The following is an 18,820-nucleotide window of genomic DNA, read 5'->3' as shown; positions in this document are numbered from 1 at the left end:
CAATGTTTAATGCCAGTGTTCACATGCAAGGAAAATGACAAATTACCATCTTAAAATAACACTATGAAGTTTTCTTAAAACTCAGGAAAAGTACTAGTAGTTTCACAGAGGGAGACTAGCAGGGGAAGTGAAAATTGATTTCCAGGGAGCTCTGTGAGCGCCGAGCTGTGAATGAGACAATTCAGACATTTTCATTTGAACAGTGTCAATCATTAAAACATCACAGAGTCTCTGACCGCTGCCGTCAAACTGAGCAGTTTACTGAGTTATTTTAAATGGATGGGAAACTTGTCACAGTTAGGTGGACAAATGAAGAGGAAAGGGATCTATTGCAGAACCTCTTTTAATAAACACTAAACAATGAAGATAATCCACACAGGAGTGCTCTGGAGAACATGTACATAACAGAGGTTCAATGCAAGACAAAGAACTGAATCAACTGAGGGCTACAAGAGACTGGTGCGACTAATCAATAAACTCATTGGTAACCATAGAAACAAACAATCACTGGGAACACAGGCAAACAGGAACTGAACAAAGCCAAACTAAAGCCCAATTCGGACGGTTATTGTTTCTTATGTGGACGTCCGTAAAAATACATTTGCGTGGCACCTCAATGATAAAGGTTTTGTGACCTACGAACTCGGGAACGCACTGCTCACATGGTCAGTCAGTCGTATGAATGTCTGCTGGAAATAAAGTGTCATATGCTTGCCTTGGAATAATAAAAACATTTTGAATTTAAGAATAGGAAAATAATATCCTAATTATTTTTGATTGTTTAAATCTCCTGTTTAAAAATAGGAAGAAAGACGCACTATAGTTAAAATGGGTCTTGCATTTTATCTCAAAATAACATGTCATTTTAAAAATATGGAAATTAAGTTAATACAGCCTCTTATTTAAATGTAAACATATAGGTGCTTGGTTTTAATATATATATAATTGCTGCCATAATACGGCCCATTTCAAAAGTTTACGTGCTTTTCTTCTCTTTCTCTTTTTAGCGGTCATGAAATATTGTTCTTGTAAATACTTTCCAGCATTTCAGTAATAAAAGTGTAGGCTAGATCTTTAAAATGCATCTAAATTACAGCGAAGCACACCAGTTATCGTACGGTGCTCGGCAGTGGTCAAAAAGGATTTCAACAATGAATGTTTAATTGATCTCTTCTTGTAAACCCAGTGGTATGGATTTGGATGACATTGGTGTTTGTCAAAAAACTGTTTCTTACGAGGGTGATAGGGAGAAAAACACTGACATTTTGGATTCGGATGGCAATAAAATCACAGATTAGTGCCCGTAAATGTTGAAAATATCTTACGACCCCATGAGAAACAATTAGTGAACAATGTACTAAAAATTGATCCGTTTTTTTGTGTATAGACAGCAACGTTGTCAAAATGATCCCCGTTCACACGGATCCGCAAAAAACGATTAAAAAAAGCTGTATTCTGGTGCCAGGCCAGTAGTTGACGATGTCACTTTGTAAAAAAAAACACTACGTGCCTATAGACTGAACACATGTATGCGTGTTATGTCACCGTTTTTATGACAGACGATACATTTTCAAAAACTTGCACTTTGAAACCCGTTTTCAGGCCACCAAAACACTGTTGTCGTGTAAATGAATGGCCAAAACGCATTAAAGGTTTCGTTTTTAGTTCAAAGCGCTATCAGTTAAAGACAATTTGTTTGCCTACAATGAAGACAAGCCATTTTTTCCTGCAGCGGACCTATTGTGAGGTGTCAGATGTGTTGAGTCTTTTGTCTTGTGGAATCGATGAATACATGAATAGTGAACATGAATACATTACAACATCCAAACCAGTGTTTCCCAACCCTGTTCCTGGAGGTACACCAACTCTACACATTTTTGAACTATTCCTTATCAAACACTCCTGATTAGCTTGTTAGAAGAGACTCCAAGACCTGAAATGAATGGGTCCGATAAGGGAGATATACAAAATGTGTACGTACTGTTGGTGTGCCTCCAGGAGCAGGGTTGGGAAACACTGATCCACACTGAGGGTGTTTTCACACCTGACTCATTTGGGGCGTTTGTTTCAGAACCTGGCACGTTTCCCACCTTTCCAGTTTGTTTAGGCATATATGAAAGTGGCGCTCGGATCCGCACCCAAAAAAATCGGTTGAGATCACCTGAATGAGGTGGTCTCGGCCCGCATGAGAACGAACTCTGAAAATTCCGACTCAATGGACCAACAGACCAGGCTGTATCACAATGGCTACGTTTACATGCACAACTTTTGTTTCAATTGGTCTGAATTCATTCCGATTGATGAATCTGAATGTAGTGTTTACATGAACGTTAAACATGTGATCGAGTTGATGTGCGCATTTATATGTCACAAGCTTCAAATCGGAATAGATTTTTTGACATGCGCACACTGCACGAATATAAGCGAGTTTCCCGCTATTTGTGCATAATAATTATTCTCCTACATTGGTTCTTTATTTGTTTTAAACAGCAGACTTAATATTTATCCATTTCTGGTCATAATTTGGAGACAATGAGCCTATGAACCACTGTGTCGTGCTGCTTATATTTATCACGCAGTAAAAATGCCGTTTGCTCCCAAAACCAGTCGTCTGTGGATGAGAGTCTGAGACGAGCACTGGTGGGACGTTCTCCTGCTTTACTTCACAGAAACTGAGTGAAAGGAGAATTTCAGAATGACGGGTCACTCATTTATATGACACTTTATTCAACAGGAAGAAAAGCTCGTTCCTCGCGTCATACGTCATCATGCTATTTCTACGTCATTGCACATGCGCAGTCCTTTCAGTTTCGGTTTTCAATCCGATCAAGTGTTTACATGTTCTCTCGATCAGATTATAAAAGGAATAGACCACCCCTTTCAATCCGATCGAAATTTCATTCGGATCGAGCTCAATCCGATCGATTAAGGCGTTTACATGAAGGCTTTTCAGTCCGATTGAGCCATCAATCCGATTACTAACGGATTATTTGGTTGCATGTAAACGTCATATGGTGAGTCGGTACGTTGCATGAAAAGCAGCAGTGTTTTTCTGCTAACGCCTCTCCAAATGAATCGTGGGGTAACCTGGAGCAAAGACGAAGTGAAATGCCTAATTGAAATATTACATATTTCAGAACTGTCCAAAACATATAAAATACAGACAAAGCCTTGATTCTTGCTCAAAATAATAAAGATATGAAACTGATGGATGACCGCTGTGAGTGGAATCCTGGAACATGAACAGGTCTGACCAATGAGAGGACAGTTTACTCGCACATGACTTGTATTAACAAGTTCTGTCAGTGGTCCGTTTAGAAATGTTGCCTTGTGAAAGTGAACTGAACCAAGAAGAAATTGTAACATTGTAACAAATTTGATAACTGTGTAAAATAATGCTTTTAAAATTGCTTCAAAATGATTGTGCAATAATCAGTAACTTCTACATTAAAGCAATATATATATATATATATATATATATATATATATATATATATATATATATATCATTTATTGTTATATCTTTCATTTGTTTCATTCTAGCTGCTTTCTGCTAATAATATTCAGTTAATTAATATTATTAATATTAGTCACTTATAGCCTTTTTTTGTGCCATTAATCAATAATTCTTTAGTAAACTTCTGCAGGTATAATTGTCTTATAATTTTGGGGGTTTTCACTGATGACCGGTTCTCTCAGCGTTTCACATCATTTCAAGCTTATTTTGACTCGGAAGTGATTCAAAGTGGGGATTTACATTACCAAGTTTGGGATTAGTAAAGATGTGTATTTTTTTTAAGAAATTGATACTTTTAATATTTAGCAAGGATGCATTACATTGATTGAATTTGTATTGTTGCATCACATTCAGTGTAGACAGCATCACTGATTATAATGGGTTCTATTTGCTTTAGTCGTGTTGCGCCGCTCGCGTCTGGTGTAGACGTGGTGTAAGAAGGAGAGAGTAGCTTTTAATTGATCTATTTCCACCATTCGGGATGATTTATGGACATTTTGCAAGGATGACAAGCAGGCATTATTAAAAAACACACCGCCACAAATTATGTAATTTTCTTGTTTTCTTTTGAACTGTTTTGAACTCATTATTTCCTCATCCAAATTTGTCGAGGAAGCATTTCCTCTTTATCCTCCTCAGAGAAAACGCTCCTGCAAACAACAGCCTTTTAGATATTCAGTCAGTGTTTGTACAGCTAATTGTCTTTATATAATGTCTATGTAAAACTTTCAAACCTTCAGAACGTAGTCTAATTTAATAACATGATCAAAAAATATATTTCAGACAGACTCGTTCTAGTTGAAATAGACACATCTTCCGCACTGAATGTGCTACACCTTTGATCTCAAGGGCCATCTCCAAAAATTACAGGCATGCGTTGATCCACATCCAAATTTATCGCAGCATGAAACTGTTGACCTGGAGTTGTTTCTACATGGCAGGCATGATCATATTCATAATGACAAGTGAAGCAGAAGCTGATCACAGACTAGTGCTCCCCGTCACTGAATAGAGCTCAAATCCCAAAGCTTCATCCATATCTGTGTGTTCACTTCTACAAGATCACTGATCCTGCTGTAATGAGCCTCCCTTTCTCCCAGAAGAACTAGATGAAAGTGTTTTGGATCTATTCTTTCTGCATTGTAATCATTATAATACATGATTCAGTGCAGATTTTGTGTTGTTGCTGTCATGTCAGATACAACAATTTGTTCCTGGGCAAAATATATAAATATTTCAAATATATGTTATATATATATATATATATATATATATATATACACACACATATATATGCATATATACTGTATATACACTGAAACATATTTTTCTGTTATTTTACTTAAAATTTATTTTGCATGTATTTATTGATTTAAAATATATATTTCTTTTTAATCTGAAAAAAATATAAGTAACTAAATCTTAAGTCAATAAACTATGTACATTTAAAAAGGAAATATGGTATGTTACCAATATATGTTTAGGCCATTTTAAAATGTATAGGTGTAACGGTTGCTGAGAGACGAGGCAGAGAGAAAATTCACTTGCAAGTGAATTCAAGTGTGCGTCACTTTAATAAAAAGATTCCACATTGAAAAAAGGGAACATCCAGGAAGTCATGATCCAAGACAAGAACACAATCCGCCACAAACAATGGCTAGCAAAGAGCAACTGAAAAGCACAGACTTAAATACACAGAAATCAATGATAATTAAAGACAGGTGTAACTAATGATGGTAACTATAACAACTACTGTAATACGACAACAAGGAGGCACAGAAACCAAACAGGAAGGAAACAATGAGAACAGAGAATGCACTTCAACATAAAAGTCCATACAAAACAAAAGGCACAGAACCAGGATCGTGACAATAGGCTATATATAAACAGTTTTTCCATAAAGCACTGATATATTTTTCTTTTTTTCTTTATAGGACAGTGCAACCATGCAGTTCTGTGCCAACAAATTGGACAAGAAGGACTTTTTCGGGAAATCCGATCCCTTCATGGTCTTCTACAGAAGCAATGAAGATGGCACGTAAGTGTCCTACATCGATTTGTAACTGTGAAAAGAATATTTCCCATGATTCTCAGCGCCCAACCTCACCCCCATACTGTAAGACTGGCGAAACATGTTGCTGCTCTGTGGGAAATTCATGGGCTGGAAATGAATCTCTGTGTGCGCACAGAGGAACAGGAAAAGTCCTTTTATGTAACCCAGAGTTCCTATCAAAGCCTCTTTACTAAAGTGACCGGTGTATCATGTTTTCAAGAGCCATGATCCTGTAGTTTGCTCATTTTGCCTTTCAGATCAAAAATACTCAACGGAGCAACTAAAAAAAGCTCTGCAGAGTCAGACAGTGTTTAAACAGGGTTTAGGGTGTTTTAATGATGCTGATGAAGGGGCTTATAATCAAATTTTAAGTAATATCTCTTTATAGAATTGAAGGATGATATTTTTTGAAGGCTAAATTAGGATAAAATATGATCTTTGGAGAGCATTTTTATAATTTACATGAAAAATAAAGAGAAATCTGTGATTTGCAAAGTCTAAAAAACCAATGTGATGTCTGTAGACTTACTAACACTTTGCAAACCATATGGTTTGTCAGCTTTGATCACCATGAGATAAACAGAGCAGGTGGCGGATGACAGTCGGATTCGAGTTTCCTCAGAAGTTTTGCAGTGCCTCGATGTCTTTGTGTTTTTGTTCGTTCTCTCAACATGAAGGTTTACAATCTGCCACAAGACAGAGGTGGTGAAGAACACCCTCAACCCTGTGTGGCAGCCGTTCACCATTCCAGTCAGAGCTCTCTGCAATGGAGACTTTGACAGGTATGTAGTTATTTGAATGTCCTAATTGCGTGAAAATGATATATAATACACCATTTCCAACACAACCAACAATTTTGCCATTGATAACGTGTTTTTAAAAGGTAAGTATAGTTGGTTACCAAGGAGACAGCAGTGTCAGTGAAGAGCTTGAGATGAAATATGAGACCTGTAAAAATGTGCATCTATTTGTGCAAAACTCCAAAAACCTACAGTATACTGTACAAAAAGAGACACTAACACACTGTAACTTGTATTTCTTTTCACATAAATTATAATTAATGGTTACAATCATAATTACGATTACTTATCGATTTAATAAACACTTATTTCCATGCTATTCTTTTCACAATACAATGTTATGATCACAAAACTATGAGGCGCCACGTAGGATTTAAATCAAACTTCGCTTATCAATACATACATAACACATGTGCATATACACCTATAAATTACTCGCATATACATGTATACTATTGGATGTTCAAAATACATATATGAAATACACGTGCACACTAATATGAAATCCATACCAATACATATTATGTTAGTAATGAATGCATATACACTTGGGAATAACTTGCATATACATATAAACTTAACGCACGCATACACCTATAAATACTCGCACATACATATAAACTTTCATGCATATACACCTATAAACACTTGCACATACATATACACTCGATGTGCGCATACATATCCATAAAACACTCGCGCATACATGCAAAATAAAATGTGGATGTGTGCTTTAGTTGTGTATATATGTATATGTGAGTGATTTCATATGTGGATGTGCGTGAACTTTTCAGTGCAAACGTAAGGCATTTCAGTGTAAAAGTCATTTGTGTCATTTTGATAGTTTGTTTTCCAATTTGAAATGAAATAAGCATAAGCGAGAAAACGGCCCCTTTATTCGTTTTTTCGTTAACATTTTTTTATTTATTATGTTATGTATGTATTGATAAGCGAAGTTTGATTTAAATCCTACGTGGTGCCTCATACAAAACATCTTTACCATAGTGCATGATTTTTAACATTTGCATCACATAACCAGCTCCATATGTGTGGCTTTTACTGATGTACTGTAGTTCACCTGCTTGTAAGCTCACCTTGTACAGTGTTGATCTTGGATTTAATTGCTACAATAGTCATTTCTTGCTATAAATGATATCAAAAGTGGAAACGTTGGTCAGAAACAAACTGACCACCGACCGCAACTTTCAGATGGCATGTTTATTTTTTAGCTTAACTGACATTATAGAATGGAAAGCACGGGATTGTGGGATATCAAAGGCAGCGAAGTATACATCTTGGTAACACTTTATTTTTAGGTGACTACATGTACTTACTGTAGTAATAACAGTAAAGTATGCATAGTTAACAAGTAACTAATCCTAAACCAAACCCTAACTCTATAGTAAGTACATGCAGTTAGTTAATATTAATCAGTACTTTAATGAGTAAGTACAATGTAACTACGTCACCTTAAAATAAAGTGTAACCTACTGTACATCTATGCTGCCTTCAATAATCGATCCGATGAAGGGATCTCAGGGGAACAGGAAGTGAAGCGAACATTGGATTCGGACGTGACTTAATGCCTTCCTTCTTTGTAATACATCCTCCGAAGGCAGCATTTTTAAGATTTTGGACACAGCCCATGGAAACATGCACTAGACTAGACGAATGTGTTTGACCGGTGCGCTCACATCTTTTGCAGCGTCTCACGCATGATGACACGCCATTCTATGAACGCGATGCACAAGTTAAAATCAGTTCGACTTTGAAAAAAACTAATCTCGAGACCTTGTGTTTTCCCCATTGCACTGCCAGCGTGTGTTCTGTGTGAACTGGCCCTTAGAGAGAGTTAGTATGGGCTGCTGGTGGTGCTTGAGATTTTCATTTCGTGTTTTTCTGTAAAAGACTAACAATAATTATTTTTTTATGACTTCTTTTTTTATTTTTATTATTTAGCCTAACTTACAACAGTGATAGATGACTTGATCACGTCCCAGGTAGATTGCATATTTTTTGTTGGAGCTGGATATTGGTGCTCATGAATAATAATCAAGTTGTCTGCATTCGCCCAAACTGGTTTGCTGAAATCAGTGGACGTTGAACGGGAATTGCCTGTAGTGTTGGTCTTTATAGGACAGGTCTTATAGCCTTCCTCGAAGGGCTATGTTTGCTAAATCAATGATTGTCAAAAAAAAAAAAAAAAGATTAATTAATTCTCAATGAAGAGTTTGATATGGTCTCTCATATTCTAGTAGGCATAGGCCTACACAAAATACAGGACAAACTGCATTATGCATGGGTTTAATACGGAACACTACTTTGATGTCTTAAATACGGGATGATTCCGTATTATACTGAATGGTTGGCAACCCTAAGCGAGGTTCACCACCCTGTCACGACCAATCAGCTTGGGGAACCAAAACCGCGTGTCTCAAAATTACGTTCTTGCCTGTGTGTGCTGTAGCTGCTCTCCAGGGTTAATCTCTCGTGACAGGCACCACGCTGCAATACGCCGCTGAAATGTCCCGCATGCCACGCCAAATCAGGAAGTGAGGCATTTCATAGTGCCTGCATAAAAAAAAAAACATTTGTCAGTGGCAATAGTTTATGGCGGGTTTATACCTGTCTGTTCGACCAATAGCAATAGAAACGTATGTGTAACAGTCAATATTTCTGCATTTCTATTTTCTGCCACTAGGGGTGCAAAAACACTTCATCTATGAATGTGAAGAAATGATGAGCTGCAACTTATTGTTCACTCCAAAATAATAAAAAATATGTATAATTGTGTGCTGCAGGGATGCCATATCTTTATACAGTAGGCCAAAACCCGTAAACAAGTTACATTTTCGCAATTCCAGTTCCGTTGTCCCAAAATGAATATGTTTTTGGTTAAAAGCCTAAAATTAGGTCTGGTGAACACAAGCTCAAGATATTTTCAAGTTTTATTCTAAAACATAAAATACATCACTAATACCAGCTTGTGTTTTTTTAAAAGCTTTTACTTGTCTTGTAAAATGCAATTGCTAACAAGTGTCTAAATGGGACTACAGAGGTTGTCCTAAACATTAAACATCATCAGCAACTTTTTTTTCCAAAATTTCGCTAGGGTTGGGTACCGAACTCTGTACTTTTAATGGCACCGACCGAATTATGTCGGTACTACCGAGTACTGATTCACATAAAATCAATCTGTGCCAAATTTCAGTACCTGAGAACGCATCTGGGCGCGAGAGTAAGACTATTTAAATACGAATCCTGCATGTTCTGCGTGTCGGAGTGGCGGAGATGCGTGGTTTCGTTTACCACACACACACACACACACACACACACACACACTGAAGTATGCGTGACACTCGCTGTGTTTTTCAGCCTATGAATGCATTTCCAGAGCCGCTCTGAGAGTCACTGAAGTTCATCAGCATTTTACAGTTTCATTTAAGAAAAACTATCGTTATATCATTAACACACGGAAACTTAAAGGTCTTCACCACAACCCGTCAAAATAAAAGTTCGGTTTAACTTGATAATATATTACTGTTGTACAGTAGAATTTAGATATCTCAGTTTAATAATAATACTAACACTAATAATAATAAATTACTATCCCAAACAATTTTTTAAGGAATAATCACACTTTTTCTTCTGTTTCATGTTTTATGTCTTGATTTGATTACTAGAAAATTCACAACACAGAATTTGTGGAAAACAAAACATTTCATAGACATTTTTTAAAATTATTATTACTAAAATGGTTGTTTTTAATAATATTCAGGCATCACAGACAATGGCAGACAGCGACCAAGGCAGCTCTGGCATAATGTCAACAACACTTCTACAAATTACACTAGACAAATGACAGTTATTGAGGTAAACATGCCTAAATTACCGAAAAAATGTGAATGGTACCCAACCCTAAATGTTGCTGCCTTAAATTTTGGAAGTTTAAGTCATTTCAACTTAAATTACATTAAACTGACTTAAAAAATGTGTTGAGTCTATTGCTTAACTTATTTTGATTAGTTAAAGCAATGTAAAAACATATGTTGTCATAACTTATTGATTATTTATTTTTTTACAGTCGATTTCACTCTCTCATTGTGTTTATAATCACACTCTTGCAAACTATTATAACTCAAACTTTCAAGGAAAATGGTTTTAAAATAAAGACTGAAAGAGTTGTCGGAAGTTTCGTGATGGTGACATTGAAGTCATGTGACTGTGGTGTAGTTCATTTATAGTCTATAGCTTTTGTGCCAATTGCATTCAGGCTTCAAAATTCATAAAAGTTGCAAGAATCATCAACTTTTTTTTAAGTTTAAAAGTTTTTCATAAACACAGACCTTATTTTCTGCAATAATCCAAAATTGAGGAAACCAGGGTGATGCGAACTTCAAAGTCAATGGGGTACAGTGTTGTATGGACCCCCACTGAGTCTCAATGAGAGTGGGTTAATGATGACAGATTTTTCATTTTTTGGTGAACTAACCCTTTACCTCTATGTTACAAATCCTTCAGCCTGTTTCATTTGAAATATAAACCTCTTTCTGTATTCAGCTCATCACACTGCAGAGCCCTGGCACTCAGGCACGGACATATCTTTGACTGGCCATACACATCATAAAAGAGCGCTAACAGCAGGGAAATAAACCAGGACAGTGAATATATATGGAGCATAAATAACATGATGTTGCAATGCCACCACAGGCGGTTGTCTCCTTTGACCTGTGGCGATATGTGTGAACGACGTTCCCAAAGAGGGCAGTGTCAGTAGTATATCACCCATGCATTTATAGGGGGAACAAATTATAGTTCCAGAGCCCATTAAAATAGATGTCAGTGTGCATCCATTTTATTCCAAGCTTCAAAAGAGTAGATATGAAACATCCCCCACACATCTCCATGGTTTTATTCTGATCTCAATTAATTTGAGATGTTAATGAAATGAATCACAGATGTTCTACTTTAGGCTAAGAATAAACCTCGAAGAGGATGCATGCCTCGTTTTTATCTATGAAAACCTTGGCTAAAGTTTTTCGGGAAATTCTGGAGGAATCAGATTTTCACTGATGTTCCTCTTTCAAGCGACGATTGTCAAACAAAATATATGAATGTTTTACCAAGAGACCACCACAATTTTGCAATAAACGCTGGTGTTGACATTCAGTGTGGCTTTCCAGTCCCACACAGATACGTTTTTCATGCAACGCCTGAAGCGTCGAGAAACTCGGATCAACATTTTGGTTTGAGGTCAGTGTATGGGAATTAAAGACAGCTCTGGATTGTACCTTCAGCCTTAAATATCTTCTTCCCCGCCTCCCGTCTTCGCTGTTTGGGCTCAGAGCACAATCTATTTTCTCCTCCTCTGTTGTGAGGATGATAGACAGCAGCCTAGGGAGCCGTCTCGGCGTCTGCTCTCTCTTACTGTCAGGGAACATGACGCCCAGGTGACAGATGCTCAGAGAGGTGCTCACACTACTTTGAAGATAACGAACGTCAAAAGACGCTACCGCCCACAATCCCACGGAGGGAGCGCTTTTTAGATTCCTTACTTCCTCGACTACAGGAGATTTTCTGATATTTCGCATTAGCTTTGCCTTGCTGGTAAGGTGGGCAAAACTTTTGCCTACAAGTCAAACGACAGTGTTCAGGTATCAACACTTTGTCAATATAGCTGTTGCCCACATAAAACAATGGTTTCCTAGTTGATAGTTCACCAAAAGTGACAATTCTGTCATCATTTACTCACACTCGTGGTGTTCCAAACCTACATGATTTTTCATTTTCTGTGAAACACAAAATAAGACATTTTTAATAATGTTTTTGTACATACAATGAAAGTCAGTGGGGTCTAAAACAACATTAGACCTGTTGACTTTAAATGTCTGGCTAAACAAACCCAAAATATCTCCTTTTGTGTTCCCCAGAAGAAACAAAAGTCATGCCGGTTTGGAATTGCACGAGCTGCTCACGGAGTTTACGGATATCGAGGGACATATTAGCCCTTTTCATTCGCTTAACAAAAAACAAAAAAAACATCAAGACAACTCAGCAGAACTGAGCCAGCAACCCCAGGACATTCATTTGCACTTTTATTCCAGAATTACTGTGCCTTTATTTATTCACGTTCTCCATAAACGGCTGTAATGATTTGTGTGGGAGTTCTGGACTGTTTGCAGATAAGGAAGCAAACAAGAACAGATTTTTTTCCCGGACTATAGTGTTTTCTGAAATGCCTCTCAGTCTTGCTAATGGGCAAGCTTTAGGAGACTGTGTTTCATCCTCATTAATATGGGCAATAGCTAGCTTGATTTCTTTAGAAAATGGTGTTGATGTAAGCCGTTGAGCGAACACCTGCCACAGGATGCTTTCCCCGACACTTTTGTTTAATTGTGACTGATGAGTGATGACTCAATTTAGGCCTTAGCAACAAGAGGCAAGTCTTGCTCGAGTGTCTGAATTATTTAGCCATGGAATCCTCCTGAATCAACACAACATAATGGTCATTATTTTCCTGGAATAAACTGATTTTGTCACTATTATCTGTAAAAGTGTTAAATGGGAGGGTAAGATGAACCCTAACTTTAAATCACCTGTTATTTTCTTGTGATACTCAATCAATTAATGTGTTAAGATGACATTTGGTTACTTCAACATTTGTGAGATTTATTCCATTTGTGCTTAAATTTTCTTTTCTTTTTTTTCTCATTAGATAATTGCGATTTGCTGAATTAATTTTATGCTGGGTAATGGGCAGGGTTTATTTTTTTTAATTTATTTTTTCTTTTTTCTTTGCTATAACTGCTAAATTAGCAAAGGTATCCATTTATTTCCCTTAAATAGTATATTGGATGATGCATCATAATCCTGTATATGCTAAACTCATCTGTAAATATGCAAATTTTATGTAAATAAGCTCATTATACAGAAGATACGAAGCCCATCGCCGTTTTCCTGATCCAATTAATGATGCGTTACTCCTGCCTGAGGAAAGCAGGTGGTAAACTGAAGTTTTAACAATACATATGCATATGTTCTTACATTTTCTATTGATCATGGTAATGATAAAAATGTTCAAAGTAATTTATCAAAAAATGAAGAAGAGCATTATAACTTGGCAAATATCCAAGTCGATTACACTTTAAAGAGCCAATATTCAGGTGTCTGGGATGCTGAACATCACAGTGATGTTGTACAGGAATTATGCTGTTCAAATTGCATTCAGCCTTCAATTTTGGGCCATGTTGGCACCATTACTTGATGTGCATTTGTAAAACAATACAGACAGTGCATGCAAGTTCCTAATGTTTTGATTTGTCAAACACACCTGGGATTTTTTATGTTTTCCAGAACAATCAAAGTGGAAGTGTATGACTGGGATCGTGATGGCAGGTAAGCTGATGACTGGCTTTTATTGTGAATAACAAAAGAGTTTTGTGTGGTGATATTTCACTGTAGTTCTCATCTTCTCATCTTTTTAGCCATGATTTCATCGGTGAATTCACCACCAGCTACAGAGAGTTAGCCCGAGGTCAGAGCCAGTTCAATATATATGAGGTGAGATGTTGATCTTGTAATTCTATTAAATCATGATATTTGTGTGGTCATGGGTGCTCAAAAAACATGCATTTTCTCATAATATACGTTGTAGCATCAGCTCTTTTTCTCAGTGTCTGAAACGGTTGGATTATGGATATGGTCTCTCTAAACCAATGGTTTGGCCGAAAAACCAAGCAAATTTATTTCACAAAAATTGTTGTCACACACACAAGTTGTAAAACAAAACTGTATAAGATAAGGCTATTAAATAGTCCCAAACTAGTTTTTGTTTGGTGGCATGAGCCTCCATGGTCATTTAAAAATATAGAAAATAAGTGAAAATAAAGTAGCATTTTGGAAACTGAAGTTACCATGGTAAATACACAACACTAACATGAACTGTTAATGAAAAATATTACTGTTAAAGCAACATGAACATTATACCTGCATGCAAATACTTCCCAGCAAACATACAACGCACCAGTCACGTAATTTATTAGTACTTTTTGGTTATATCTGGACTAATTGACAACACAGATGGCTCAGTTTGTTGTGATTGGTCTACTCTGCTCTGATTGGTCAGATGGCCCAGTCTGTTGTGATTGGTCTACTCTGCTCTGATTGGTCAGATGGCCCAGTCTCTTGTGATTGGTCTACTCTGCTCTGATTGGTCAGATGGCCCAGTCTCTTGTGATTGGTCTACTCTGCTCTGATTGGTCAGATGGCCCAGTCTGTTGTGATTGGTCTACTCTGCTCTGATTGGTCAGATGGCCCAGTCTGTTGTGATTGGTCTACTCTGCTCTGATTGGTCAGATGGCCCAGTGTGTTGTGATTGGTCTACTCTGCTCTGATTGGTCAGATGGCCCAGTGTGTTGTGATTGGTCTACTCTGCTCTGATTGGTCAGATGGCCCAGTCTCTTGTGATTGGTCTACTCTGCTCTGATTGGTCAGATGGCCCAGTCTCTTGTGATTGGTCTACTCTGCTCTGATTGGTCAGATGGCCCAGTCTGTTGTGATTGGTCTACTCTGCTCTGATTGGTCAGATGGCCCAGTGTGTTGTGATTGGTCTACTCTGCTCTGATTGGTCAGATGGCCCAGTGTGTTGTGATTGGTCTACTCTGCTCTGATTGTTCAGACAGCCCAGTCTGTTTGTTGCTCGATACACAGTGATACGAACAGTAACGATGGTTTTACCGTACCGTTCAATTCCAGCTCGAGTCTCATCCTGTAGAACTGCCTCAAAATGGATTTGCAGTGCAGAAAACAGCGTCTTCTCGACATGAACAACACGAACCAAACTCTTCCAGTCTCACATACAACTAGTGTTTGAAGGTCAAAGTAGACGTTGTTCATGGCAGCCAATGAAGACCATAGACTTTGCTACAAACCTACTAGGAAATTAGACTGGAGTTACTGACGACTCGTTTCAGCAGTTCAGAAGGTTCTTTCTTTTGGGAGACAGTAACTCTACTCAATACCAATAAACCTTTTACATTCACAAACAGCTATATTACAGTACACACTACATGAAGGGTAGTATCTGAAAAAGCATAATAGGGGCACTTTGAAGGTCATTTTCTCAAAAACAAGTTTTATTAAAGCAACCATTTAAATCATTATATGTCAGCAAAAGATTGTATATCAAAAACATTGTTAGAAAGATAATTATATAATTATATAATTAGAAATGTGTTTCTGGGTCAAAACAACTCAAGATGCTGGAGCAAGTTACATATTCCTTCTATGTCAGCAGCAGATCATATGTCGAAAAAGTTGTTAGAAAGATACAGTAATAACTATATCACTAGAAAGCAGACTTTCCTTTTTTTTATTCAGTGCATAAAACTCAAAAAGTGTTTCTGGGTCAAAACGACTCAGAATGATGGAGCAAATCAAATATTCAAAGCCATTGGATGCTTTAATTTTTCAGCTAACACATAAATCTCCCTCGAAGTCCCCTCAAATATTTTCATTCTTAATTTAAAATTGATTCCTCAGTCTGAAAGACACATTAAAAATGTTTATGAGTCCTATGTTTTTCTATTTCTAATTTTGATTATTTTTTATGGATATTTCATAATCCTTTCTATAGTTGCCAACCACCCCCATCCTCATTAAATGTTGCAGGGATCTAAAAGTCTTCTGTAAGCATGCAAATGGGAATTACTATGACAGTGTTCCCGGGATTCTGAATTATTACAGTGATTTACCATCCCCTTCCCAAAGGATCTGATATCGCAAGCATTCCCAGCACTCCTACCTTCTAACGTGCGGATGCCAACACACATCATCAACACATTATGAAATATCTCATGGCTGACGAAGCAGGGATTCAGGTGGCCTGTGGAAATGTTGTTGGGTTGATCAAACATTCATAGTGTCTCTCTGAGAGAAAGCGGTTTACGGTTGAAGCTTAACCAAAAGCGTCAAGTCTGTTGATTTCCCTTGGGATGAGTTCTGGTGTGTTGTATAGGGTACGAATATTCCACAACACAAGAGGATGTTTTGCCTGAAGCATTTGTTGGAAACAATGTAATTACAGTGCAATAAAACGTTTTATTACAGTACGTGACCTTTTTATACATTAGAAAGTCTTCAGATTTACATCTTACACATTTCTACCCTGTAATCTCTCAGGGTTTCGTGAACCTGAAGGAGTGATCGGTCATGCGTCTAGGGCGAACATGTTCAAAAACTCTTTTCAAGTCCAGATCCTTGCATTGATCTCAGCACAAAGAGTCTATTTGAGCTATTGATTACTGTGTGTTGTGACATGAATGGGGACGAGCAGGGGTTGCTGGTCCTTTCTTCTGTACTTCACCCCTCACAGCTAAGAGGTCGCATGGATGGTCCCACTTTCATTTGTGTGCGTTCCAGCATCATTATCTGCCTTATTCTTCCTCGCTCTGCCTCTTTCCTTCTCTCTTCTATAGACAACAATAATCTTGACCAAGTCTATCTTTCCAGCTCCTTTTTGTCAATGCATTGCCCAGCACTCCTTCATGATTTCTAACAATCATAATACAAGTGGGATGCAATATACAGTAAGGAATCATTGTGATTACATAGATCGTAAAATGAAAGTGTCAAATAAAAGTAAGAAGTAAAGCAACACTACTATTGTTGCTGATAGTTAGGGCAACACTACTGTCACCATTATGTTCTGTTAGTGTCATTATCATGGACTTTTAGTTTATTAAACTCTGAGAACGCATGCAGTCGTATCTCATTCAAAAGGTGCGTTTGTGCCATGTCGTAATTACCGTAATCGTTTTCATTCTCATCATGTGTTACATTGTTCATTTTACATTGGTGTCTTCCATTAATTATCCTCATTTGTGTTTGCTATATAAGTTGATCCCTCACATTCATTCTCTGTTCGGTCTACGTTGCATTTAGTGTGTGTTGCCCTTCCTGTATTATTAGTATTACCGCCATTAAACTTCGTATTGGAATTATACTCATCGTCTTCCTCTACTTTCCTGCAACCACCCATGACAACTTCACTGCAAAACTCTTCTTGATTCGTTTTTGCTATGGACATATGTTATATATAGCTCTCAAATTGTATTATGTATTATATTTTACTCATTATGTTCTTAATTTGATTGCTCAATTTCTTCTTAAAGAGATTACTACATTTTTTCAGTTCTGTCATCATTTATTCACCCTCATGTCGTTCCAAACCTGTATGACGTTCTTTATTCTGCGAAACACAAAATGAGATGTATTTTGAAGAATGTTTGGTAGCACTTTCTATGAAGTGTTCTTTCTATGAGGTCCATTTATACTTATTTATGAGTAAGTATTACCATAAATATATTTATAAAGACCTATACTGCATTATAAGAAGAGTTATGGTTACATTTATACATGTTTTGCTTTTTTAATGTGCATGCTCATAATCCATTATACACTGATTAAGTATTAATTAATCAGTCGTATGGTTCCATGAATGTATTTATAAAGATGCAACCTGCATTGCTATAATGTTATTATATTTATAGTTACAATGACTTTTTAGTAATTCAGATTTATTTCTGTCAAATAAGTGAATATATTGTTATTAATAGCTATGTTGTGTTCTAAATAAATACTTAATGTTAGTGATAATAGTTACTAACCTCCATAAATGCATCATTGATGGCTTTAAGTAAAGTGAAAACAAAAGATAAAGCAAATGTTAAGAAATCATGAAGATGCGCTAATTATACATTTTAAGTTGTTTATTTGTAAATGCAAACTAATGAACAATAATTTCTGTAAAACAAATTTTTTTTAAATCAGAAATCATTTATACAAACAGTTGCATACTAGCAAAACACTGCAAAAATATTTTTTAAGTATAATTTCTGCTATAAGCAATGTCATTAATATGGCTGAGGGATATAGATTTTAACAAATCAAAATTACCATTCATGACCTCTAATGCAAACATTAGCCATTAAAGACATCATTGATAACTAACTGGTACAGCAAACAAGTGTCTCTGGATCTATTTTATCATTTGACCATTAATAAATCAGTGTATAATGGATTATGAGCATGTACACTGAAAAAGCAGGAACATTACTTATAAGTAATTATATAAAAAAAAAAGATAAAAGTAACTATAACTGTTGTTATCATACAGTATAGATCTTAATGAGTCTTTATAAATATAGAATAATACTTATTTATAAATAAGCATAAATGGGGCTATAATTCATTATAAGCATGGACTTCATAGAAAGTGTTACCGAATGTTTCGCTGTCAGTGCGGTCCAAAACAACACTGAGACTGAGAAATCTTTCCAAATATCTTCTTTTTTAGTGCTGACAACTGGAGAATTCAATGAGAAGACTTTATTTTTTTGCGTTCTCCACATCTACACACTCTGTGGGAGCTCATTTTGAATTCTGTTTTTT

At 36.6% G+C, this 18,820-nt stretch overlaps 1 protein-coding gene across 3 annotated transcripts in view; it reads left to right on the top strand.

The window, feature by feature from the left end:
- Positions 1 to 18,820, top strand: part of cpne5b (copine Vb) — a 191,653-nt gene that overhangs the window by 124,974 nt on the left and 47,859 nt on the right. For all 3 annotated transcript variants that reach the window (XM_082156456.1, XM_082156457.1, XM_082156458.1), the window contains 4 exons: positions 5,452 to 5,555; positions 6,248 to 6,352; positions 13,724 to 13,765; positions 13,855 to 13,930. In XM_082156456.1, the coding sequence (XP_082012582.1) occupies positions 5,452 to 5,555; positions 6,248 to 6,352; positions 13,724 to 13,765; positions 13,855 to 13,930 (327 nt within the window). The remainder of the gene's footprint in view (positions 1 to 5,451; positions 5,556 to 6,247; positions 6,353 to 13,723; positions 13,766 to 13,854; positions 13,931 to 18,820) is intronic.

This window comes from Leuciscus leuciscus (genome assembly GCF_965113295.1).
Source record: "Leuciscus leuciscus genome assembly, chromosome: 23".
Lineage (NCBI taxonomy): Eukaryota > Metazoa > Chordata > Actinopteri > Cypriniformes > Leuciscidae > Leuciscus > Leuciscus leuciscus.
Note: the sequence above shows the minus strand (reverse complement) of the source record. Positions and strands in the feature narration are given on the sequence as shown.